The sequence below is a fragment of the Jatropha curcas genome, chromosome 1 (genome assembly GCF_041381405.1).
Source record: "Jatropha curcas cultivar XTBG-Jc1 chromosome 1, XTBG_Jcur_1.0, whole genome shotgun sequence".
Lineage (NCBI taxonomy): Eukaryota > Viridiplantae > Streptophyta > Magnoliopsida > Malpighiales > Euphorbiaceae > Jatropha > Jatropha curcas.
This window is the reverse complement of record NC_143151.1, coordinates 27,101,442-27,127,088: the sequence shown is the minus strand read 5'-3', so window position 1 is coordinate 27,127,088 and position 25,647 is coordinate 27,101,442. Positions and strand designations below refer to the sequence as shown.

Here is a 25,647-nt window from a genome sequence, read left to right as displayed (position 1 = left end):
ATATATTACATTATTGAATATGTTATATTCTTACCATATCTAATATGTACCTTATATATTATAATTAGTGTCACGACCCGATTCTACGGGCCGGACCGGCACTAGGGCCCAGGTAAGCTTAAGGCCCCCGAGGCCCGTAGTAAGCCTGAAACCCTAAAATTTGCTATCTTAATATAAACTTCAAATATTCAGCCCATATTACAAAAATAAATAAATAAATAAATAAGCCTCAAGATTTTATTTCATCTCATTTCGTCTACGATAATACACGACTAAATGTAAGTAAATTCTACAACTGCGGAGTCACTAACTGTTTGATATACATAGCCTTTTATACATACAGTTACATACTGAAATAATTATGGAATTAAGGAAAATTTCTTTGATGCCTTGCGTCGAAGAAATGTAACCTAAATCGAATTAAAGAGGAACTTACTTCCTGAAAAATTAAACAAGACATGTGAGTTTTTCCTAAAATGATAATTATTGCACAACACATACAGTCACACAGATGTGTAAACATATCAATCTAGTCATCCGACTAGTTATATGCTCACGCAGCCAGTCACACAAATGGCATGTCACCAGCACTCACAAACAATATCACCTTCCAATAATCACATCACGTGGAAATTGGTCTGTGGCGTCACCGAAACCCCCGATGAGCCGTCCTCCCACATGGCCCATCCTCTCATAACGTGTGCACCAGGGAGCCGATCCCCCATACTGGCCGACCGGTCTAATCCTCACTTGACCAGCCCTCTCATTGTTTTTCCATTCTCTCTTTTCTTTTCCATACCAACAGGAGGCAACCCGGTCGTCTCCATCAAATCTAGATCATCAGGCGCTCACAACAGGAGGCCACCCTGCGGGCTGCGATCAAACCTATATTATCCGGTGCGCCCAAATAAAGAAGCCAACCTGTGGTTAACCGTAACGGTAACAGTAGGTGCACACGGGGGCGCCGATCTCCCATTTACCCGGCCGACGGTCCAGTTTTACAATTCATCATAATCAGGATCCATGCTTTATCGACCGTCCTCACAAACCCATGGTGACCCACTTCATCCCAATTCCACACAAGCAAAGCACAGCAATATCACAACACAAATAAATCAAACATTGCAATCAAATGCAGACATATTATTCAATTAGACATCGTGATGCAATGCACCATTAAACATCCAAAATCAATGCAAATAAATAAATAAATAAATAGTATTAGCAATTAACAACAATAATATAATAAATAACAATATTAACAATAATAATGTAAATAAATAAATGAATATTTAAATAGTTAAATGAATAATAAAGTTTATAAACAACCAGAGCACTATATTTATTATGTACCAAATTATAGAACTAATCTAAATAAACTTATTAATTATGTTGTTAATTAAAATTTATTCTAATTTCTATCAAAATTTCGGCAGCATCTCCCCTAAAAATTGGACTATCTACCAACTCAAATATCACAATATTTTATCAACTTAACCATTTTCCAACAAAAGATACATAATCTCTTCGCAAATCCTACTAATGAGAATCCCATAAAAACAATTAGTACATCAATTATGTAGAGAGAATTTAAATTCACCATCAAGTCCCTATTTTTGTTATTAACTTCTCTATATTAAATTGCCTTTCTGAAATAACTTGTTATTTTATTTTCTTCTACCGAAATTTATTTTATTTTTCTACCGAAATTTCTTTTATATTTCTACCGAAATTTCGGCAACATCTCCCCTAAAAATTGGACTATCCACCTGCTAAAATATCAACAATTTATCAATTATATAACTCAATCCCTATGGCCCATCCATCGGGCAATAAATCGAATAAAATTTCCCATCCTCCTTCAATCTCAACACTACCACACACAACCAAAATTATGATTTAATATAACATTATGTCTACACTACCTTAACCCCTACTTAATTCTATTAATATACCATTATCAAAGTTCCTTAACTAATTCAACACTAATGAAATATATGCTGGAAAAACAATCAATGCAAAAGAAATAAATTAGCTAATCACAAGACTAAGAAAAACATTCTAAAATTAGTCCAAAAATTAAATTTACATACCCAATCTTGCTGCCGGAATTTGTTCAACTGGAAAAAGGGAGTTACGCGTGTTGGAACTAAGGGTAGGTGAGAGCAATGGCGTTGAGTCCACCAAAACAGGCTGCTACGCTCACCAGAACTGTGGCGCGAGCTAACTGGACAGCAGGGGGGTGGTGGCGCAACAGCGCAGTGGCGCAACAAGATGGCGCTGCGTTCGTTCTTAGTGGCTAGAGACACGCTGAAGCAAATGGCGGAGCTGTGTAGCAGCGATGGCGCGATCTGGGGATGGAGCAGGTGGTGGCGCGACTCTGCTTCTCGCCAAGAAATGTAGACGCAGATGAAGAGGGGAAGAAAGAAGGAAAGAAAGAAGAAGAAGAAGAAGAAGAAGGAGAAGGAAATGGCGGTGACAGTGTGCTGTTGGTGTCCCCGGTGATCGGAAAGCGCAAGAATGGGGGAAGGGGAGAGTGGTGTGCGTTAGAAATAGAGGAAAAAGAAAATTCTAGATGGTTTGGGTCGAACCGGTTCGATTCGGCCCAAACCTTTGGTTTTCAATGGTTTTTGACTTTTTCAATCGGTTTTCGGTTCGATTTCTCACAGTATTCACACTAAAATATTAATATTAATTTTCAGGCTGTCGGTATATTAAATTTAATTGGAAAATCTTTGAAAATACAATTTATATATATATATATACATAATAGATAAATTGCTGGACTTTCATTTTATTAGTCGAAAATTTCCGAACGAACTATTTTGGGCTTAGGCCCAATTCGAAAATTTGGGCTCGAATTGGGACTATGTTACAATTGCAGCCCACGCGGCCAAAATTTGCGATTTTTGATTTAATAAAAAAAATGCAAAGGTTTCGAAAATAAAAATTCAGGGTGTTTCAATTAGCCTATCAAAATTAGATTATTTTTATTTTTTCAAGCAATAAAATTAAAATCTTTAAAGATATTATATCATTACCATATTTAATATATATTTTATATACTATATAGTATAATTTCTTATTTTATCCAATTTGATGAAAACTCTTGTGGTTGAAAGGACTCAAATCTGATATCATACAAATTATACCTAATTGACATAATTATAAATACTTTATGGTCTTAGAAGTTAAAATTTTTAATATTTTTGAAATAATTTTTATTATTATAAACAAATAATGAAAAATGAGTTATTTGAAAAATATATTTTAAGAAAGAAATGATATTTTTGGAAACGAAGGGAGCTAAGAAATAAATTTATTTGTAACAATAAATAAATTTTTTTTTTTTTTTTTGAAAGAGAAATTAAATTGTTAATTAATGACTTTTTATGAATATAAATAATATAGATATCGGTTTTGGTTCGTTTATTCCTATTGGCTACGAGGCACTGAAGCAGGGGGGGTCTGGATTGGATTTTCAATGTAACATAAGCATAAAAGAATTTAAAAGAGAGTTGTTGTTGCGTTGGCCTTTTCTCGTATTTTCTTTCTCACTCGGTCTTTTTCCTGGAAAGTAAAATACTACTCCCCCATTAGTGCCTCAACTAAAAATCTTCTCAGACGCAGAAAAAGAAACCGCCTTCTATGGCTCCTCACGGCGAGGGATCAGACGCTGCAGGGGATACCACAGTTGTTCAAGCTGAACAACGCCCTATTTCCAATATCCTTCTCATCATCGGTTCTCTTCTGTTCTTCTCTCTCTGTTTTCCATTTCCTTTCCTTATATATAGAATACAGATATCTCTCTCTATATGCATAGATTTTTATCCGTTTACTGATTATTTTTGTTTATGGAGTCAACAGCAATGCAAACGGAAGCAATGCCTGTGGTGAACAAATTCCAGCTGGAAGAGGACCAACATGCTGCGTAAATATTTTTTTTTCTTCCTTTTTTTTTTTTTTACTTTTGATAGAATTGTGTTATAGCTGTAGATGTTTCTTTTTTTGAGTTGATTGGTATTCTCATGGTTAGTTGTTTCTGTATATGAGCAATCAATTTTGAGTTTAAGGGGTACTTCTTTTTATTTTGGGGAAAAAGGACAAGCATTAAATTGACCTCTTTGTGGTGGATTTCTGTGTTGAAATTGTTATTTTCAGTTATTAATCTCGGTCTGAATATGCTTAAGAGATTAAGAAATATATGAGACGCTTGAAATTGTCCAGTCTTTTTATTTGCTTTTTCTGAAACCTAGTAATCTGTGTGCTAGTTGTTTCTCTTTATTCCTTTTTTTGGTTTTATTTTTTTTTTTTTTTTTGTTCTCATATGTATTAATCATTTTATTTCTTTCAACTTTCTCTGTTTCTGCAAGGACACGAATCTAAGTTTGACTGGTAGTTAAGTTGACAAGTTTGCTTCATAAACTTCATTTGAAATGTAGATATTGTTTGGCACATTGTTTACTAATTGTATGTGGTTGGTATTTTGGCCTGTTTGTGTTGCACTGAATGTGAAAGTAGGTATTCTTTATAGGCATTACTGGGTAATTCAATTTGTGAAATTGATGTGTGTTTCTCTTCAGTCTGTGTACCACATGCTCTATTCCCTTGTGCTCAGGAACGATTAATCAATGTGGAATAGTGCAGGTTTCCAAAAGGTGTTCCCTGGGTCTGGTATCATGGTGTTTACAATGATCTCAATATCAATTTAGTATGGCCTGGAAAAGACCCAATTCTGGGTAAGTAGTTAGCTCTTGCAAGGATTTATGTTCCTTGATTCCATAGTTTCAGATATTCTGGAGCTTTCATTCTGTGATAGGGATTGCATAGATGGCTTTCTATGATAATGAATCAGCTCTTAAGTCTTGACACTAGAAAATAAAGGTTAATAATATCTTTGAATATGCAAATAATGCCTCTTACTTTCTTTTGTCTTATGCTGATATCTGCAGTTGTCAGAAAAGTTCATATTTATTCCTCTACATCTTCATCACACATTTCACCAAGAAATAAATAGTGCCAGTAGTTGGATGCGTATATACATGTTTTGAACATGACTATAGGATGGGATCCAAATTATATATGCTACTTTAATACTTGAACTGAGCAGAATATCCTTAATAATGAATGTTATTTGAACTCCAGCTGCATGAATTACTCTTTCAACTATTTGTTTTTTCAGGGGTGGATAGCGTCGGCACAGTCTCTGCATCACTTTTGACATATGCTGCTATCCAAGCATTACAGCCAGACTTAATCATCAATGCAGGCACTGCTGGTGGCTTTAAAGTATGTTCTTTTACTTGAATGGCTCATTAGATTGTTTTATGATACCACACGAACTCCAAGTTACCCCATTTCATAGAACTTTCCACTTTTCATACTGACCTTTCTTTCACTTTGGTGGGAGTTTTTTCTATTTTTTTTTTAATTGTTTATGATTTAGCAATACTGCAAACGTGATGTAGATGTACAAATTAATCTTTTGTATTTCAGCTGCTATAATATTTTTTAGCTTTTAAGAGTTCCCCTTCTTTAATAGAAGCAGCGAGCGTGTTTATTTGTGCAAGTGAACCAACATAAACGTTTTCTTTTAAATAAATGCTTCCAGGCAAAAGGAGCGTCCATTGGTGATGTTTACCTAGCAAGTGATGTTGCTTTCCATGACAGAAGAATCCCTATCCCCGTAAGTGTTGCTTAGTTTTTCATTTTTACTTCTGCTAATAATGCAGGAAGCTTGAAATTATAGAATCTTCTGATTACCTAAGCATATGTCTGAAGGCTATCAGTCTGTCAATCAAATCTTGCTTTCTCATTTATTTTTTTTCTTTTTCTAACATGATATGTGACCAAAAAGGATTGGTTACTTTAACATTTGTGTTTGCAACCTAGAACTAGTTCACTATAGATGTTAGAGAACACTGGAGGTCCTAATGATTCTCATAGTAAACCTCAAACAAGACAAGGAACACATATGCATGTGGCTGTGGTTAAGATAAAAAACATCCGCTCTGCTGGATGCTTTACAAAGAAAGAAAGTTTCCGCTGTTGTCTGTAATGGAGTTTTTTGCTCTATTCCCCTCAGTTTTTCTGCTTCTTTTGCTTTTTGTAGGTATTTGATCTGTATGGAGTTGGTTTGCGGAAGGCTTACTCGACACCCAATCTCCTGAAGGAGCTTAACCTAAAGGTATACTGAATGCCAAGAACACAGTTAGACTTATTGAATGTCCCTTATCTAAGTGCTATAAGTGTTTTCTTGAGTTAGATTGCAGTTTGGTGCAAATTTAGACACAGCACTAATCCACTTCCCCTTCCCCCTCCCCCCCCCCCCCCCCCCCCCCCCAAACAAAAACGAAAAAAGAAAAGGAAAAGAAAAGAATGCCCTCTCCCTCCCCCCTCTTTCTCTCCACCTACAGTGTATTTGTATTCAAGAGCTCCCACAGACAGAAAGAAACCATGATTACTGTTAGTTTTGACTTTATTTATCTCATTTACGGAGGGGTGACATCTATTACAAGCAGTTCTTCTGTGCTTAGTGCTTTTGTCAGCCTCCTTGGTTAAGAAAATTCCTAGTGGTTGAGCCTTGTTGCTTCTTAGTGAATTATATATCATGAAAAAGTTAATTATATGTAGATATGATCCCTCCTTCAAATAGCAATGGTAAGTCATAATTTTTTCCTAGGATTATCTGAAATTTAATGAAGATATAGGCACTCCATTTAACAAACATTTATATTTAGCTTATGCTGAAGATGTAGTGTAATATGGAAATTTTGGAAATTTGTTCATTTCAGAGCCCCCAGGGCATCTAGTACTTCTACTAAGTAATATCTGCATGTTTCAGGTGGGGAAATTGTCCACTGGAGACTCTCTGGACATGTCTCCACAGGATGAAGCAACAATTACTGCAAATGATGCTGTAGTTAAAGACATGGAGGTATATTGAATTATTACGTAATAACACATGAACTGAATGGATCATGGCATTCCTGCCCTTCAATGGATATGGTTACTGTATTTTAATACCTTAATTAGCTGTATGCTTATTTAAGCCTGAACCTGAAATGATAGGATGCAATTGATAAGGTTTATCCTGTTGAATAAGACATCATAAGACATCATGGGAGTGTTTAAGTATAATGCATGGCTTCCAGTTCAGAATCCTTTCAGATCATAAATTTTGGTGAACTTAAAAATAATGTGACATTGCACAGGAATCTCATGCTTAATACCTCCCTATGGCTTTCACATATTCAAGTTGAGTTTCTCGAAAATACAAGCATGAAGTGAAATTCAACAGGATGTCTTTGGCCATAGCGCAGGTACAGACAGATAATAAACACATTCATGGGGAGGAATGCAACCTTTACTTTATTCTCTAGTTCTCTAGTTCTCTAGTTCTTTCAGCAAGAAGAATTTCGTACAAAATAGGTTGTCATCATCATGTTCGGTTCACTTCCATGGTGCTGATTTGGCAGCATAAATATATAATTTATGGAAATGTCACTTCAAATAATCATTCCGTTCCTGAATGCATGTTTCTCCTGCTTCTGCAATAATTAATTATTTTTCCTTGAAATTTTGGTGTTCCAGGGAGCGGCAGTTGCTTATGTTGCTGATCTGTTAAAAGTCCCCACAATATTTGTAAAAGCGGTGACTGATGTAGTGGATGGTGATAAGCCAACTGCAGAGGAATTCCTGCAGAATTTGGCTGCAGTTACGGCTGCACTTGAGCAGGCAGTCACCCAAGCGATTGATTTCATCAAGGGAAAGTGTCTCTCTGAGCTTTGAAGTAACCCAAGCTTTGATTGACGATTTAATCTGAAGATTTATGTGAGAATGGTGTGTTGATTGATCAGATTTGTTTCAAGAAACATAATTTTAGGGTTAAAACCTGAATTCTTAGTTTAAGTAGGTATACGAGCTGAGCTGCTTAAAAGATGAGTGCTGAAAATTTAATCGTTTTAACCTAAAGTTGTGAATGCAAACCGGGTTCGTTTCGATACTGGTACAATGGTTGTAAGCTTGTTTAAGCGAAGAACAACCGTTTTATGTCTATGAAATAGCTATTACATTCCTACTTGATTTATTCTGCAAATCAAATGAAGCCTGAATCTTACAATCAATCCATACGTAATCTCACCTCAAGCATGAATAGAGGGCATTTTTAATTTTTCTTCCCATGTTCCGGGTGACTGAGACATCTGTCTGGAGAAATCTACAAGATAACCAAAATTAGTTTTTGCCTTGGAGGCTGCAGCTTGTGAGCAGACATTGATGTCTGTAACTTTAATATCTATTAATTAATACTGCTCAAAATGACTCAATCTTGTCTAAACTTATTTCACATGCAAGACTAAGCAACTAGAGCAGCTAAATATGGTAGCTTTTATCAATTTTTGGTGAAATTGGTACTTGTTACCCTGGCAAACCCAATGCCTCTGTTAGGATATGTGGATTTGGCAATAATGCATATCTAATATTAAAGTAAAACATAACTAGTTCAGCTATTATGGATCCAACACCAAACATCTACCAATAAGATCTTTAAAAATTAGCTGCATGAAAGTCTAGCCTCTCAACTACTGCTTCTTTATGCAAGAATTCTGCCACACTTATCGCTTTTTCCTTTAATTAAGTGTTATCTTCATCATGCAAATTATATATACGAGTATATGAGCATTCCTGTCTTTGCTTCATTGCAAGATAAAGAGAGCTCATATACTAATATCTCAAATAGACCCTGCAAATATATTTGCATTCATCTTTTTTGGGAAGAGAAGGAATTATGGGGAGCGAAGAGATTGTACAAACAGGTTTATCAAAAAAGGCTAAACCTGGCACAGCTACAATTCTTGCTTTAGGCAAAGCATTCCCTCATCAGCTTGTCATGCAAGAGTTTTTAGTTGATGGGTATTTCAAGAATACCAATTGTTATGATCCAGACCTGAAGCAGAAACTAACTAGACTCTGTACAACTGCTAACTCTTCTCTCCTAATTTATTTTTTTCATTAGAATCCATTCATCATGACTAACAAATACATGCATATGTACATATGGAACTTGGAAGAAATAAAGGGCAAAATGCATGCATATTTATTGAAACTAGCCAGAAAAATTTAAGGGGAATAGGAACTATATTATGTAGTTGAGCAAATTACAAACTAAAACTTGTTTGTAGAATTTGTTATGAATTTCCCATTATATAGACATGATAGAACAAAGGTTCAAGATTTTGAATTTATATATTAGCTTATTCACCTTCCTAAAAGAAAGTGACTATAATTTTTCCATGATGACTTTTAACAGGTCAGACTACAACTGTTAAAACAAGGTATGTGGTAATGTCAGAGGAAATCCTGAACAAGTATCCTGAACTTGCCATTGAAGGCATCCCTACTGTAAAACAACGATTAGATATTTGTAATGATGCTGTAACACAAATGGCAATTGAAGCTTCAGAAACTTGCATAAAAAAATGGGGCAGGCCTATATCAGATATTACTCACTTGGTTTATGTTTCTTCAAGCGAAGCTAGGCTACCAGGCGGTGACCTTCACCTAGCAAGAGGTCTAGGACTCAGCCCTGAAACGCAGCGTGTCATGCTGTATTTCATGGGTTGCTCTGGAGGGGTCGCTGGTCTCCGTGTTGCAAAAGACATAGCTGAAAACAATCCTGGAAGTAGAGTTTTGCTGGCTACTTCTGAAACTACTATAATTGGATTTAGGCCACCAAATGCAGATAGACCATATGACTTAGTTGGGGTTGCATTATTTGGCGATGGTGCAGGAGCTATGATAATTGGCACAGACCCAGTTTCTAATGTTGAAAGTCCACTTTTTGAACTTCATACAGCAATTCAGAATTTCCTGCCTGATACAGAAAAGATTATTGATGGCAGGATGACAGAAGAAGGGATTAGCTTCAAGCTAGCAAGAGAGCTTCCTCATATAATTGAAGATAATATTGAGAGTTTCTGTCAAAAATTAATGCGAGGTGCTGGAGTAGGCGATAAAGGGTACAATAATTTTTTCTGGGCAGTTCATCCTGGAGGACCTGCAATATTGAACAGAATAGAGAAGCGGCTTCAATTGTTGCCAGAGAAATTAAATGCTAGTAGACGAGCTTTGATGGATTATGGTAATGCTAGTAGCAATACAATTGTGTATGTTCTCGAGTATATGATAGAAGAGAGCTTGAAAATTAACAAGGAAAATGAGGATTGTCAATGGGGATTGATTCTTGCTTTTGGGCCTGGAATTACCTTGGAAGGAGTTCTTGCCAGAAACCTCAGTGTCTAAGTATACTGTTGTTCGGTGTCTTATTGAATAACCTGGCTCTTCTAAAATTATTAAAAACCAGACCAGAAGAGCGGCTAAGAGTCTTTTATGTAAATTTCTGGAATCAATTGAGTTTTCTTCTACCAATAGAATAAACAAATAAATTACTACATTAGTACATTCGCCATTGAGATACTACCAAACATCTCAAATAATCTCAAGTATTTCATGTGAACAACTAGTTAACCAAAGCTTAACTGTAACAACAGTAAGGGCCCATCTGGCATTGCTATTGCAAATAGTAAATTTTGAGGTCAAAATTAAAAATAATCTTGTTGGCATAATGAATGTAACCCCTTGCAATGAAATTCTTGATAAGCCCAAAACTGATTTTGACAGAAGCCCCATATTTGAAAATTTTCCCAAATGCGGCTTTGAACTCAGAAATGCCAACGCAATTACTCGATGATTTTGACCCAAAAACTGCCTCTTGCAATAGCAATTCCAAACTGCGGCTAAAGACTGCAGCAGCAATAGCATAAATTAGCCACTTTATATTATAAAATCCTGCCATTGCCATACTAAACATTGCAATGCGAGTGAATTCATCTTTGCCCAGTAGAAAGTAAACTGGGTGAACCATCCCCCATCTTCGTTTAGGAGAAACACAAACAAAAACCAGCACAAAAACTAAAACCCATAAAGATAAAATGCGTAGAATCCCAAACCATGCACACAAGTTCAGCATCAATGTCGATTATTTAAAAGCAGAAGATAAGCAAGGCAGAGAACTGGTCCATAGACTTTAGTATAGGATCAAAATTGACAAAATAAGTTAATCCAACTATGAAAATTATGTTTCTCAAATATAAATGTAGATCTGAATTTTTGCATCCCAAATTTACAACCAATCCACTTCCAGTGATAAGTTAAAAGGAGAACCCCGTACAGGGGAAAAAAAAATTGCAACATAGCTTGGAAACATTAATCTTTTGCAACAACGTTGCCTAAGGACCATAGCAAAAGAGAATCTTCAGTCACACCACTCCTGAGGGAAGACGGAGAACAAGCTGTCCTCCAAAAACACTGCAAACCCACAATTGACATCCATAATAAGAATGACAATAGTTTCCTGAAAAAGTTAAATTATGCTTGTATTTAGTTGTCAGGTAAAAGACAGAAAAATTACTATACCTTTTAACATAATAATAACAGAAGTCTGCTAAGATGAAAGTCTGGACAATTTCTGAGATGAGAACCATAGATGGCCATAATCCATATCCCAAGGCCACCAGCAAGTGTCCGCGAGTATCTAAAACCTGTTCAGATGAAAAACAAAACAGATGATTGCATATTAGAAATCTAAATAGGAGCACATTAAAATACCAAAATAAATATCTGGATAAATATAAAGTGCCATGGTGCAAGCATGCAAGTTAATCAACTTGTTTCCACAATCAATATCAGTCCTACAATAGGTATTTTATACTTGTAAAGTGAACATACACAATTACAAGTCAACGATGCTGATAACTTTGCAAGTTGCGACACAGGAATACAAATGGGTTGCAGAATAAGATAATTGCTCATTGCAAACTCATCGATGACCGCTTTAGTGGCTATGAAATCCTCATCATAATGCAACATAACCATGCAGCTTCTATAGATTTTGATACAATTGTTCTCTAGTTTTCTTGCACCATACAAAGCACGATGGTGGCTGACTGAGTGCAGGAATCAACAGAACTTGAAGCAACAATCCATATAGAAGCAGCTAACCAGACCACAGTACTACAATATCGTTTAACTTCTTGGTGCAGACAAGGAAATCAAGAAAATACGAAGTAAAAGGCTCAAGAATTTTAGATTACGGTCTAGATTTAGGATTTATTTTAGATATTATATTATATTTCTAGTCTTTTTAGAGTTATATTTATACGTCTATTTCAATCAATAAGTTGCTGGTCAAGAAATTTAAGTCAAGTCTAAGCTAAGGGGCATTTCCATAATTTCAGCTTTGCTAGAATTCTGTCGTTATTTTTTTTACAAATATTTAAAAAAAAAAAAAATTAAGTCATTTGAGACTCCTTGATGGTTTAGAATAATGATATTCCTTTTTTTTTTTTCGGTGTTCAATCTTGAAGGATGAGGACTATTTTTGAAGTCTTATTAAGACTAGTTGTCAAATCGGGATTGGAATAAAAAATCAGAATCCTACCTGAATTGATAATCAAGAATCGAAGCATAAGATTTGATCTTACACTTCAAAATCAATTAAAAAATAATATATAGATTCATAAACATGACTCCTATTTATTTTATCAGAAGATATTAAAAATTCATTTGAAAACATGTATTTATAGAAATTCCAATCCCAAATCATGAAATGGGTGCGTTAGGACATTGTTGTAAATTTCTTCAATTGAAAAAAAAAAAAAATCAGAATCCTATCTGAATCAATAATCAAGAATTGAATTATAAGATTTGATATAACTCTTCAGAATCAATTAGAAACAACATATATACATTCATAAACATAATTCCTATTAATTAATCAGAAGATATTTAAAAATTCAATTCAGAATCATGTATTTATATAAATTTCAATCCCAGATCTTGAAATGGTTGTGTTAGGACTTCATTGTAAATATTTCAATTGTAATTGTCAATATGTGTGAATTGGGTTGTAATTGTGAATTAGAATTGTAATTGGGCCTCATTTGTCAAGTGAATTATATGAGTCCGGTAGTATAAATAGTTGCTGATGTAACTGAGGAAAATCAAGTCATTCGCATGTCAATAAGATCCTAACAACTTGTCTTCCTTTTTCCTTTCTTTCAATAGTTTCAATACATACTGATTCATTGCGAGTCTCCAATAGAATTTCATGCTCAATTTCGATTCACCCACTAGATTCCTATTGCTGGGCATGAAAATCAACTTGGATTCGAATTGACGACTCTAATAACACTGCTAGTAAGCAGAGGTTTTTTAGGAGTAGTTTGGGTCTACAAATACCCATGCTTCTAACAATTTCTAATTAAGTTTTGAATCAATAAAATCGCAGAAGATTATGCTTTTATTTTTGAGTTGTGTGATGCAATTCCAAAGAAATTGCGATTTTTCTTGATAGGAAAGAGTCCTAGATCCTATTAGTGTGATGCTACTAGTTTATTTTTGTTTGCTTGATTTTCCTTTATTTCTAAAGAAATGCAGATTCTCCATATTGATTTTAGAGACCTAATTCCTGAGTTCTATAAACCCCAGCCCTAATCTCCTAAAACTTCAAGCTTTCCCAAGCTTTCTTGTGTCACTCACTTATATCTTGCGCAGACTCCAGCACCAACATAGAAGTAACTTGATGGCAAATAATTAGTTCAGGATAATTCAGGAATGGCGCAATCCAACAATTAATGTTAGATAAAGACTCAATCACAATCTTAAGGACGCTAGAAACCAAATATAAAGCTAGCTCTATCATATAATTCAAACATATTCAGTTCAGCAGAAACAAACCTGGAGAACCCAATGGGCACAGCTCAAGAACCTTGCAACACCCAATGCAAATACATAATGCGCTGTAAATGGTTCAACAATCTGACAGTACAAAAACAAGATGAGTATCAATTTGGAAACCTTTAAAACACATATCATCCATGTTTCATGAAATGTAATTGAACCTTTGTATTCTGCATAACTCGCAACTGAGGTAGTACAGAGACAGCTTCCAGATATACACAAAACGCCCACAAAATCCTGTTGATTAAGTTATGAGATGTTGATGGATGAATAAACAAGGCTAGAATAGCACAGGGCACCACCTGCATCCCGATTAAAAAACAAGGACTTAAGTTAAGCAGATAACAAGTGCATATTTGACAAGAAGAGAAAATATACATGCATGAAATAAGGGATTGAAAAGACTACCACTAATACTCTGTTTCACACAGATACTCACCACATAATATATCGCAAAGTTATCTTTATCTTCCATGTAACTAGACTTCAATTTAAAACGGATCATATAAATAACCCACAGAGTTGTAGCCAATGTAGCTAAATCAAGTAGGGTATGTATATCATATTCCATCACAAAGCTACAATACAGCCTGACAGCTAAAAACATAGCTGTCAATTCCTGGGACTTAAGTGATAGCCCTGCAAAAATTCATAGGAGGGTCAGAAAGGAACTAAATCAGTGAAAATGAAATATAAAGAAGATGATAAATTTGAAGCACCTTATACATCAATTAATGAGATCAGAAAATCCAACATATCTATCAGTTTCGTTACAGAAAGGCCCCAAATAAGTAAACCATTTCAAGCTAGACATGATTAGCAAGCAGGAAACTATCAAATCTATGGAGTTTCATTTGTTTCTTTTTGTACAATACATTAATGATCCAATAAGCGAGGACTGTCATTACAAATTGTTTGGTAGTTACAAGAACATGTAACAAAGGCGAGACACTAGCATTTCATCCTGTTACATAGAAAGACATGGAATAAACAGAAAATATTTGCAGTACAACTGGGTTCACTCATTAATCAGGCAGTCATGAATTAAGCAAGTCAAAATTATTTTTTTGCATATTCAATGTGTGATTAAATTTTCAATCCAACCTGATAAAAAAACCACTTTCCTAGAACCTTCAATATGCGCACATTGAATGATGAATTGAACTATACAGTTCAAATTCCTAAAAAGAAATAGCTATCCTATTGGTTGCAAGGCTTAAGAAAGACTTCCCTTCTCTTCAGAAATTCCCCGATCATGTGAAGAAAAGAAAATCCATATTTACAACAAATAAAAAAAACTTTTTTCAAATTGAACACAATAAACAAAGAAAGAAACCCTGAAAAACATAAAACAATCAAAATCAACATCATAACCAACAATCCAAATTCAAAAAAAGAAAATTGGTACAGAAGTCATAAATTTACTTCTAATTCCAACAATTACAATTAAAAAACCCTAAAAAGTTTCCTTCTCTCTTACCTGCACAAGTTTTCTCCTTCATAAGCTTATATATAAGAACAGAGATACCGATGGAGTGGACAGCCTCAGCAGCCACGAAGAGATTGTCATGGTCATGTACGATGAATCGAAGTAGCACAAGAGCCGCCATCCCTGCCACCACTGCCAAAAAAGCCTTGACCTTTGGTGGTTGTCGCCGCACCCATGTCGTTACGACGTGGATTGGCCTCCTCTGCGGCCTCATCGTATAATTCGATCGACTTTTCTCGGAGAAGAAGTGACGGAAAATAATGGAGAATCAATAATGGAAATTTTTAGGGTTTGATTGACTTTTCTTAATTAATCAAATGTGGAGAAGAACAGAAGGCCGGAAGGGAAAAGAGCTTATTTATTTATCCATATTTCTAATTTGTATTTAGGAAATTTTGATAAATTAGTCTTACGCAATTAATTTTTAATTAACAAATTAGCATTATTTTTATATATATAAAAGAGTATGCTATTCGATCAGTTTGTTTAGTTGATTTGATTGTCCAGTGGCCACTGGTTCCGTTCAAATAAGAATCACATCGAAACCAAACTGTGTTTGTATATTTAAATCATCAAATTAAAATTTTAAATTAGAACCGGGCAGTTCATGGAACGGTTGAAATTCATATTAATGTTAAAAGTGAACTAAACTCGGCCCGAAATCAGCCGTTTAGGTCTAGTTCGGACTGAATATTCTACTTTTATTTTGAAAATTTCAATATTTAGGTTTCATTTGTTTCCGTAAAATAATTTGTAGAAAAATATTTTCACAATTTTCCGTTGTTTAGGACATTTAGAAAAATAAGTTAACGAAAAATATTTTCTTGGTCAAAAGAAAATTAAGTCATTTTTTAAGAAAAACAAATTTCCATTTTCGAGATAGTACAACATTTTTCAGACATTGGCAAATCTTATAAATCTATATTGTTTAATTTATTAATCATCATAGTCACTGCCACCAGTCACCATTTACTCACCAGCTACAACTACTTGCTACCACCATCAGCCACCGGCGGCTTTCATAATTTATATTTTTTTATTCTTTCCATATTTAAGAATAAAATTTTCAATTATAAAATTTCTATTATTATTAATATTTGTTATGGTTATGAGATAAAAATTTTAATATTACAACCAAACAACGAAAAATAAACTATTTGAAAAAAATTTTTTAAAGAAAATGTTATCCATAAAAATATTTTTCAGCAAGTTATTTTACGGATGTAAACAGAGCCTTAGTCTATTATATACACATCTACAAATCTAAATAAATTTGTTATTGCACAAAATATTTAACCTAAAAAGTTAAAAAAAAAAAAAGGAAAAGTGGCAAAAAAAAAAGAATAGTTAATCTAAAATTATAATGTTTGATACAAATTGGAGTTTAACAATATTTTTTTCTTTTTAAATTTTTAATTGGTCCATAATTACATTATTCTAATTTAAAAAAAATTATAATAATTAATAACATTTAGAAAAAATAAAATGATAATTTATTTGATTATTTTGTATTTATTTGTATAGTTAATAAATTTTATTTCTTACAACATATGCATTCTAATTTAAATAAAATTTAAAACTATTTTTGCAATTTCTTAATTTTTTTCAAAAAAAAAAGTAACCTTATAAACGATTTTTTAAAAAAAAAATAATACGAATATTGCTGAAATTGTAACTGTATTTTTTATTATAACTTTAGATTTTTATTATTCATTTAAATTAGGTTTAATGTATTGTATCACCATGAACTCTATATTGTGTTGTCTTTTACTCTATTTTGATATTTATGTTAAGTTGACCCTGAATTTTAATTTTTTTGTTACAACATAACCCTAAATTACAATTAATATTTAAATTGCAAATAAAAAACACATTAATATGGGATCTTAACTTTGGATTAACTTAATCCAAGCTTCTTTATTAATATAAAATTGTTAAGTTTAATTATTTTCTTGAACAAATAGTTTTTTCATTCTATAATTATAAATTATAATCTTATATTCTATCTTAAAAATTACATTAAAAATTAAATAATAACAATTATTTTATTGCTTGAGAAGTACTATACTCTTTTAAAGAAAGACATCCATGTATTAAATAATACATTTTTATTTATTATTTATTATCAATTAAAGAAATAATTTAAAATATTATAAAATAATAATAGAGATTTTCCTTATCATCGATCCAAGCTTCCTCAGTCACACAAATGTGTTAAATTAACTCAAATTTAAAGTTAAGAGTGAATCATGTAGTAATATATTTTTCATTTACAATTTAAGTCCTAATTGTAATTTAGATTGCTATTACAAGAGAAAGTCAAAGTTCATGATGATATTAGCATAAACGTCAAATTTGAGTAAAATTGCAACGAAATGCAAGATTCAAGGTGAAACAATTTATTATATCTTCAAATGAATATTAATTATTTAAAAATTCTTTTTATCAACAAATTAAATATAAATATATATAATTCTAACAAAATAACAAATTTATTAATTAAATTAATTTTTTATTTATTGTGAGGATTAATAGACTGAAATAATATTAAAAGAATAAATTTATTAATTAAATCAAATTAATTGAATCAAACCTTAAAGTGAATAAATTATGTTTGTACCAAGTTGGGGGGTGGATTTGACTGTTCATGTGTTAGGATAGGAAAGGCAAATGGCCTAATGCATAAAATGTGTAAAATATAGCTACCTCCTTAAATCATGTTCCATCTTTCCCTAATTAATTAATAGATACAGTTTCTTTTCTTCGTTTTTTCTATTTATAGGTGGCTCGACAAACTTAAATAATACCATAGGCTACACAATAGGGGTAGCTCTTCCCTATATTCACTAAGTTGGTAGAAACACTTGTGGTCGGAATGATTCGAACTCGAGACATCTCATTCCTTAAATAAGAGAGAAGACTAATCAGAACATATCTGATTGCCTTTCTTTTCTTCGTTTGTCTCAAATTACAACTTACCATTTAATAAGTTAGTTAATATATTTAATTTTTATTATACTCGTATTTAATATTACTGGTTAAAAATTACTTTTTATTTTCTAATGTCATTATTTATTAATAATCATTTTGAACACTGAAAATGTGATTATTTACTAAGTTTAGTTATTTCCAATGCATATTAATCAATCTTAATAATAATTAATGTTAAATTACTTTTTATTTTCTAATGTCATTATTTATTAATAATCATTTTGAACACTGAAAATGTGATTATTTACTAAGTTTAGTTATTTCCAATGCATATTAATCAATCTTAATAATAATTAATGTTGATTGATGAAAAAAGTTAATCATAGATTAATGAGTAGTATATCTCATATCAAAGTAGGGAATAATAAGAAAAATGCATGAAAATTTACATCTCTAAACAAAATAATTAAAATTTCTCAGCAATTCTTGTAAAAAAGAAAGTGTGCTATGAATTGGTCACAGAGAGATTATCCAAATTACTTCCTCCATCCCAAAATACTTGCCACATTTGGGTATTTAAAATCCTTTAAAAATCATTCAATTTATTTAAATTACAATAAATTATTAAATGAATTGACTACATCACCCTTAATTTATTAGTTGAGTGAAAACCATTCAAACTATAAGTCATATACAAAGGGTAAGAATAGAAAAAATAATTTATTATTTGTTAAATGTACAAATGTGAAAAGTATTTGGCAACATAATATTTTTTCAAATATGATAAATATTTGGAAACAGAGAGAATAATATTTCAAGTAATATTTAGTTAGGAGTAAGGAATGTGATAGGAATATACTGAAATGGAATAAGGAATATAATTCATATTTTAGTGTTTAGCATACACTAGAATGGAATAAGAATTCATATTAAATTCATATATTTAGTTGATAAAAATAATAAAAGGAATATAAAGAGAAATTCACAAAAAGACCAAAAATGCCCATATTAGCAAATTTACTTAAATTAATTTATTTAATTATTGTATTAAAAAAGGCTTGTTCTCTATAACAATCATATTATGTTTTGAAAATAATGGGAAGGAAAATATTTTTAAATCTGTAATTTGTTTTTCGAATAATTAAAAAAAATATAAAATGTTCAAAGCCGTACAAACGTAGAAATGTCATTTATATTATAAATTGGCGATGATTGTATCTTTAGAATATTTCTAAACAAACAATATTGTAATATAACATATATGATTAAATAATTTGACAATATAAATAAAGAATAATGAAAAAGAGAAGAAAATGAATTTTAAATTTTTATTAAATGATCTTGACTTGATAGGGTGCAAATGCAATGCCTTAGTACAATTATTAGGACTGATTTTTCTACAGCGTGAGGATAAAAATGGACCAAAGAAAAGAAAGAGAAAATATAATAAATAATAAATGTCAAATGAGAGCACTTAGCTTAATTGGCACTAAATCCCATAAACAAAACATTTAATGTTGCTCCTAATATATTTAAAAAATAAAAAATTGATGCCTTTTCTTGGAAATGTAAACTGGCTTTTATCAGCAGGCAGTGGCATGTTGCTAAGAACTATTTCCCAGAAGTGAAAATGATCTGAATCATCGTGATCTCTTTGGCAATGAAATGAGAAACTTGTTGTAGATTGCCATATGGACGCCCTTCAAATTTCCTTATTCTCTTCATTGTCTCCTCTTTCGCAAGTTTTTATCAGTTAATGTGAACTCATTCTTCCATGAAGTTACCAATCCCTCCCTTATTTCAATAAAATCAAGTGTAAAATTACTTTATTTTTTCATTTTCTAACCCTATTTTTGCATTTTGTAAAATTGTAAAAAAAACATAAATTCCTATTTCCTGAAATTTTCTCCCAATGTTAGGATTTTTATCTAATTAATAATTATCCCACAAAATTTCCTCTTATTGTTTTGGAAAAAAAGAATAAACTAGCAAAGCAATTGATCGAATATGGGCAGAAGGCATGATGAACTTTAACTGCTGCAAAACCTGAAGGATAAGGCATCAGGTTAACGTACATATATAAAGCTAAAACAGGTAAATGCAGACGGCAATTCTAGACAATTATCATTAACTTAGAAAGTCCAAGAATTTGATCTTCTTATAAGAGGCTTCATTTGTTTATCTTCCTCAAGTGACACCATACCCACATGGGAGGGGTCTTCCAGCATCATTTTTGCTACTAAATAACCTGCAATAGACCAGGTTTGATTTTTGCGTGCCTGCTTTCCGATGTATCGCCCGAGTTTCCCATCATAGTATTCAGGCCAATTATCTTTCTGCAGTCTAGATTCTGCAAGTTCAATGGCATTCCTCGCAATTTGGGGGCGTCCAGTCTTGATACATGCAGCTGTGAGAAGCCATAGAAGAACTGCACCCAATGCACTAGTTAAAACATATCTCCAAAGCCACCACTAATAATATATTGATCCAAATCAATCTTCATTTAGAATTTTATGTTTTTATTTTTTGTGTGAAAGAAACGTTCATTTCGTTCATACAAACTCTACTTTATAGAATGAAACATTAATTAAATCAAACTTTATCGAATTTCATATGGATCACAGAAGAAATTATTAGGTAGGACAGGAGTATGTTCCCTCCTAATTACAGATCAAGTCAGCCTCATAGCAGGTCCCACATGATGGAGTATGTGACTATGTCCTACTCAATAATTTCTTTAGTCTTTAGATTATAGAGTAAGCTGATCAAGAAATGAAGGCATACCTGGCCAAGATCCTCCATTGTGATAACTCCATCTGGTGTTTTTGGGATCACATCCAGTTGTAATTCGCCATTCATGGCTCTCTATGGCTGGATAGCATACCTTGAGTGGCATTTCTCCGACCAACTCTTCCCACCGCGATTCTATGAGATCCATGATTGCCATAGATTGTTCAGGGGTTGCCAAGGATGAAAGAATTGCAACACAATTACCTAAACAAAACCAACGAAAGTCCATTCTTGCAGGACTAACATTGCCAATAAAGTAACCCCCACGAGTTGGCATAAAATCAAAAATCCATTCTGGAAGAGAATCGGGTATTACATTAAACTTGTTAACTGCAGTATGCGAGTATTCCTCTGTTTTATACCGATATATATCATTAAGCTGCTTCAAGTCGATCCAATAATAACTCCTCAAGTGAAAGCTTAAGGCATGTAGACGTTTCACAATTCGTTCCACGAACTCTTTCCCCTCATCATCTTGCTTTAGCAAGAGCATAGCACATCTTAAGGCCCAGAAAAAAAGTGTTTGAATTTCAATTGGATACCCATAAACACCCTGATGAGGTAAATACCCAAAGATGAGATAAATAGCCTAACTCAAAGATAAGAGAAGAATATGTTTAACAATAAGCTTCACTTATGATTCTGATATAGATCTAACAGCGCTGATTTCAAATTCATAATGATCATTAGATCAATAAAGAATATCATGATATTATTACTCTAAAATGATTGATGAAGTCATAGTAGCCTAAAAAGGAAAAAGATAGTCAAGTACATAGGAGAAGAAATTCTTAGATTTTGAGTCCAATTCAGGCGAAACCCAATAAGAGCATAATCATACTACTCAACTAAGTAGCTGAATTCTAATCCCACTTACTTTTCATAGCACATGTAACCCTTATTCCTTCACTTCAGTTAGAACAACAATATTTGTTTAATAAGCTGCAATAAAATGTAATGTGAGTAATGCATTTTTAGTTCAAAGATGTAAGTTATGCAAGAGAAGAAGACTGCGCAGGGTTGTTCGATCTAATAAAGTTTTCACTTCTTTAATACAAAAGCTTGGCACTGCAATGCCACTCGGTTGCCTTTAGGCTTTTTAACCACCTAATTAATAAGCTACAAGTTATGAAATGCAAAATTGAACACTAACTGCCAGAAACTTACCATCCTACGATCAATCATGCAGCATCCATCAGCACAAAGAAGAGTTGGGAATGTGTCAAAGCCCTCTGAAAGGCATAAACTCAAAATTAGGCGCATACCCTTCTGACATTCTGGCAATTCAGCTAATGAGATATCGCCCGTAGACTTAGTGTATGCTCGGAGCAATATAATCCACCAAAATCCAGAGTCAACAGGGGCAACTCTTCCAATTGCACTCTCTCCGAAATCTGCCATCAAAGTCTCATTGTTTCTCACTGGATCATGGAGTACTTTAAAACTAGCAGGCATTACTCCTTCTCCTAATTGGAATCTGTCAATCTTTTTCTCCCACGACTGAAGGCGAAGAGTCTTCAAAATGAAATTCCTGACTATTTCAGGTTCTCCATTCATCAAAAATGCCATTGCACTTGGGATAAAGTCTCTCACAAACACCTAGGCAAACAAAAAACCAACACAAATCTGTTAAAGCGAATTCTGTCCATTGAAACACCATTATTGCTTGAAGATATAAACGCTGCAAAGGCAGTAAAAAGTTTAAAAAGCAGAAAATCCGTTAAGCATATAGAATTATGCTCAAGATTGTAGGATCATAAGTTTTACTTTCAAGATGGGATGTTGAGAAAATCTTTGCAAACTAATGGGAGAATATACAATTAAACAAAAACAAAATTTTCAAACAAACTAAATTTCCCAAAATTAAGAACTATTTTCTCCTAAACACAATTAACAAAGAATTTACAAATCTCAAATAACGTAACGGAAACAGAAAATATAGGAAAATCTAACCTGATCATAATTAAGTTTCTCTTCAGAATTGTCCAAAGCAGCAATAGTCCCAACCGGTTGACCTCGAAAATAAACCAATGATCTTCTTAAAGCTTCCCAAGCTTCAGCCACAGTAGGATGGGTCTCAAACCCAGCATCAGACCTAGGAGAATTAAACCCTGACCTTCTACCAGGGGAATACGAAGAATCAACATGGTCTACTAACCTAGCAGTGCTATCAATTCTTGTTGTTAAGCGAGGAGAAACACCAATTGACAGGTCATTGATAGATCTTTCATCAAGTGATCTTTGCCTATCAATATTCAATGGCCTTGGTCTTTCTAATAACTTTGAGAAATCCCATTCTTCAATTTCAGTTGGGTTACCATTTCTAGACAAATCTACACTAAAACCTGCCATCTCTTAGCTTTTCAACTATATGGCTTTTATAACCTGCAAGATTCAAACTTTAATCTAAGAAAGAAACGCTTCTCTATTCTTTATCTGCAAATTTTTTCATCAAAGAAACAGAAAGCCATGGTATTGTATTACCCAGATCATGAAACATTAAAAGAACAAGAATTTTGTTTAAATTTCACTTCAATATAAAAATTTGGATGCAACAGAATAACCTAAAAAAAAATCTGTAACCCGCAACTGGAAGCAACAAGATTCAAACTTGAAACTAAGAAATAAGCAATTTCTTTTTTCAAATATTTTTCATTAATAATAAATATACCAAAGATCATTAAAAACATTTAAAGAACAAGAATTTTGGACAAATTTCATTTTTTTGACTTTTTCAGAAATTAAAACATTTAAAAAAACAAGAATTTTGGAAAATTTTCAATTTTTTGTTTTTTTTCAGAAATTTATGAAAATCAGGAAAAAAACAAAGCAAAAACAACGAATTTATAAGATCTAAAGCATTATATAAGAATATAAACATTTAAAAACGACATATTAATGTTCCATTTTTAAAATGTGGTTATATAACTTAATAAAAACACATTCCAATCTAAGATCAGCGGCTTTATTAGCCTCTAAAAGCAGCTTTTTAATGGAAGGAAGGATCCAAATTCCGAATAAAAGGCAAGAAGAGAGGAAAAAAAGAAAACGAGCTCAAGCTTACTAAAACAAAGTGAAGAATGAAGGTGGACCCAGATGGGTGTTCATCATCATCATCATCGTCACACTAACGGTTAGACAGAGATAGAGGGAGACTGAAGGGTGAATTTTTTTCTTTTGTCACCTGGATATATGTTTGTTGTACGGACGGTTGCTGATGCCGTTGTGGGGGTACAGATAGGCAAATCATGAGTATGTATTTGTGGTGGTAAGTGGTGACTGATAGGTTTTGTGTTTGATGTTGTTGATATATGATAATTGAAACTGACCGTATAAACAAATGATTGATGATTGATGTTGATGATATTTTATAAAGTGCAATAAGATTTATGATTATGCATGTTTCTTCCGTTTTTTAGTAGATGAGACCAACGTGTGGGCTGTGGGGTTTTAGGTGCAATGGCATTGCTCTAGTTGGTCTAATATGGGTAAACAAATTGTTATTTTTCTTCTCTTTTTCAAATAAAAAAAATAACTTTTTTTTATATATTTTTTAAAAATGGCCATTCTCACAAACATAGAAGAAACTATGATCAGCACCCCAACTCTATCATTCTGCAATCAATGCAAAAATCATTACTAAAATAAATTTTGTAAATGGAATAAATTATTTTTAATCTAATTTAAAAAAAGTTAATATAATACATAAAAAATTTTTATATGCTTTGAATCATTGGACGAGCTCCATTTACCAGTCGACAAATATAGATGAAATATATAGAGATTTTCGAGTCGCGACAATATTTATAATGCCAAAAAAATACTACGACACATGGCCCAATTAATACTACAATATTAAATATAACTTATCGTTATTACTTGAAATATATAATTGTTGTTGCTTCTCTCTCGATTTTGCCTTTAATCTTTCAAATACATAATCTCAATCAATTTAGACATTTCTTCGTAATGTTATTTTCAATTTTCCATTTCAAAAGTTTTTTTCTCGATTTTCATTGTCTTTTTCAAATTATTTAATCATTTGATTCTCTAATTACCCCTTTTATTCTAATCTTAGTCGCGGTTGCTTCATCGTTCGTGTTTCATTAGTCCATTCGTGTATTTTTCTAGAGCATGAAAACAGAGCATAAAATATATAATGTATATAATAATGAAAACAGATTCTCTTATTCAAAATCAAGAATAAGATGGCGATTTTGAACGGTCGAAAAGTGGGTTGCTGCATTTGTGGCAGATGGGAGAGTGCATAGGGACTTGGACCCAGAAGAAGCCATAACAGTCGGTCACTAATGGAAGAGGAAAGGCATCTTTTCAGTTCAGTGAAAGATGTTTGTATGTGCACGTGTAACCTGCCTACAACAGATCCAAATACTTTATTACTTGGCCTTTTGGCGCCAACTCGCTGCTGTGATGTCAGAATTTTTCAGGGACAATATTCAAACACTTGCCCCATACATTATTAGTATTCATAATACGTTTAACACATTTTTTCTTATTACCTAATTGAAAAGTCTAATAAAACCACGTCTAATGACACGATGTTATTTATATATATATAAATTAGTTTTTGTTTAAAACATGCATTGAATTATGTTCATACTGATTGTACATATATT

The 25,647-nt window shown here is 32.8% G+C and overlaps 4 protein-coding genes across 5 annotated transcripts; 2 read left to right on the top strand and 2 right to left on the bottom strand.

Moving 5' to 3' along the window:
* The first annotated feature begins 3,488 nt into the window (after positions 1-3,488).
* Positions 3,489-8,014, top strand: LOC105643791 (5'-methylthioadenosine/S-adenosylhomocysteine nucleosidase). The gene is made up of 8 exons (XM_012229003.4): positions 3,489-3,742; positions 3,868-3,931; positions 4,648-4,739; positions 5,183-5,289; positions 5,612-5,686; positions 6,113-6,187; positions 6,845-6,937; positions 7,594-8,014. The coding sequence occupies exons 1-8, from the start codon at positions 3,649-3,651 to the stop codon at positions 7,789-7,791; spliced, it is 798 nt and encodes a 265-aa protein (XP_012084393.1). The 5' UTR covers positions 3,489-3,648; the 3' UTR covers positions 7,792-8,014.
* A 693-nt stretch (positions 8,015-8,707) lies between these two features.
* Positions 8,708-10,456, top strand: LAP5 (Chalcone and stilbene synthase family protein). Its single transcript, XM_012229002.4, has 2 exons — positions 8,708-8,972; positions 9,311-10,456. Exons 1-2 carry the CDS (start codon positions 8,789-8,791, stop codon positions 10,300-10,302), a joined length of 1,176 nt encoding a protein of 391 aa, XP_012084392.1. The 5' UTR covers positions 8,708-8,788; the 3' UTR covers positions 10,303-10,456.
* A 647-nt stretch (positions 10,457-11,103) lies between these two features.
* Positions 11,104-15,807, bottom strand: LOC105643789 (uncharacterized). The gene is made up of 6 exons (XM_012229001.3): positions 15,281-15,807; positions 14,240-14,439; positions 13,962-14,102; positions 13,798-13,878; positions 11,476-11,600; positions 11,104-11,367 (listed from the first exon to the last, which is right to left on the bottom strand). Exons 1-6 carry the CDS (start codon positions 15,501-15,503, stop codon positions 11,319-11,321), a joined length of 819 nt encoding a protein of 272 aa, XP_012084391.1. The 5' UTR covers positions 15,504-15,807; the 3' UTR covers positions 11,104-11,318.
* A 4,421-nt stretch (positions 15,808-20,228) lies between these two features.
* Positions 20,229-24,452, bottom strand: A/N-INVB (Plant neutral invertase family protein). 2 transcript variants are annotated; one of them, XM_012228999.4, is made up of 5 exons: positions 24,075-24,452; positions 22,964-23,395; positions 22,178-22,609; positions 21,005-21,563; positions 20,229-20,648 (listed from the first exon to the last, which is right to left on the bottom strand). In XM_012228999.4, exons 2-5 carry the CDS (start codon positions 23,360-23,362, stop codon positions 20,353-20,355), a joined length of 1,686 nt encoding a protein of 561 aa, XP_012084389.1. In that variant the 5' UTR covers positions 23,363-23,395; positions 24,075-24,452; the 3' UTR covers positions 20,229-20,352. The 2 variants fall into 2 exon arrangements, with proteins under 2 accessions (XP_012084389.1, XP_089579789.1); XM_089723663.1 differs by having other exon boundaries at positions 24,195-24,452.
* Positions 24,453-25,647: the final 1,195 nt, after the last annotated feature.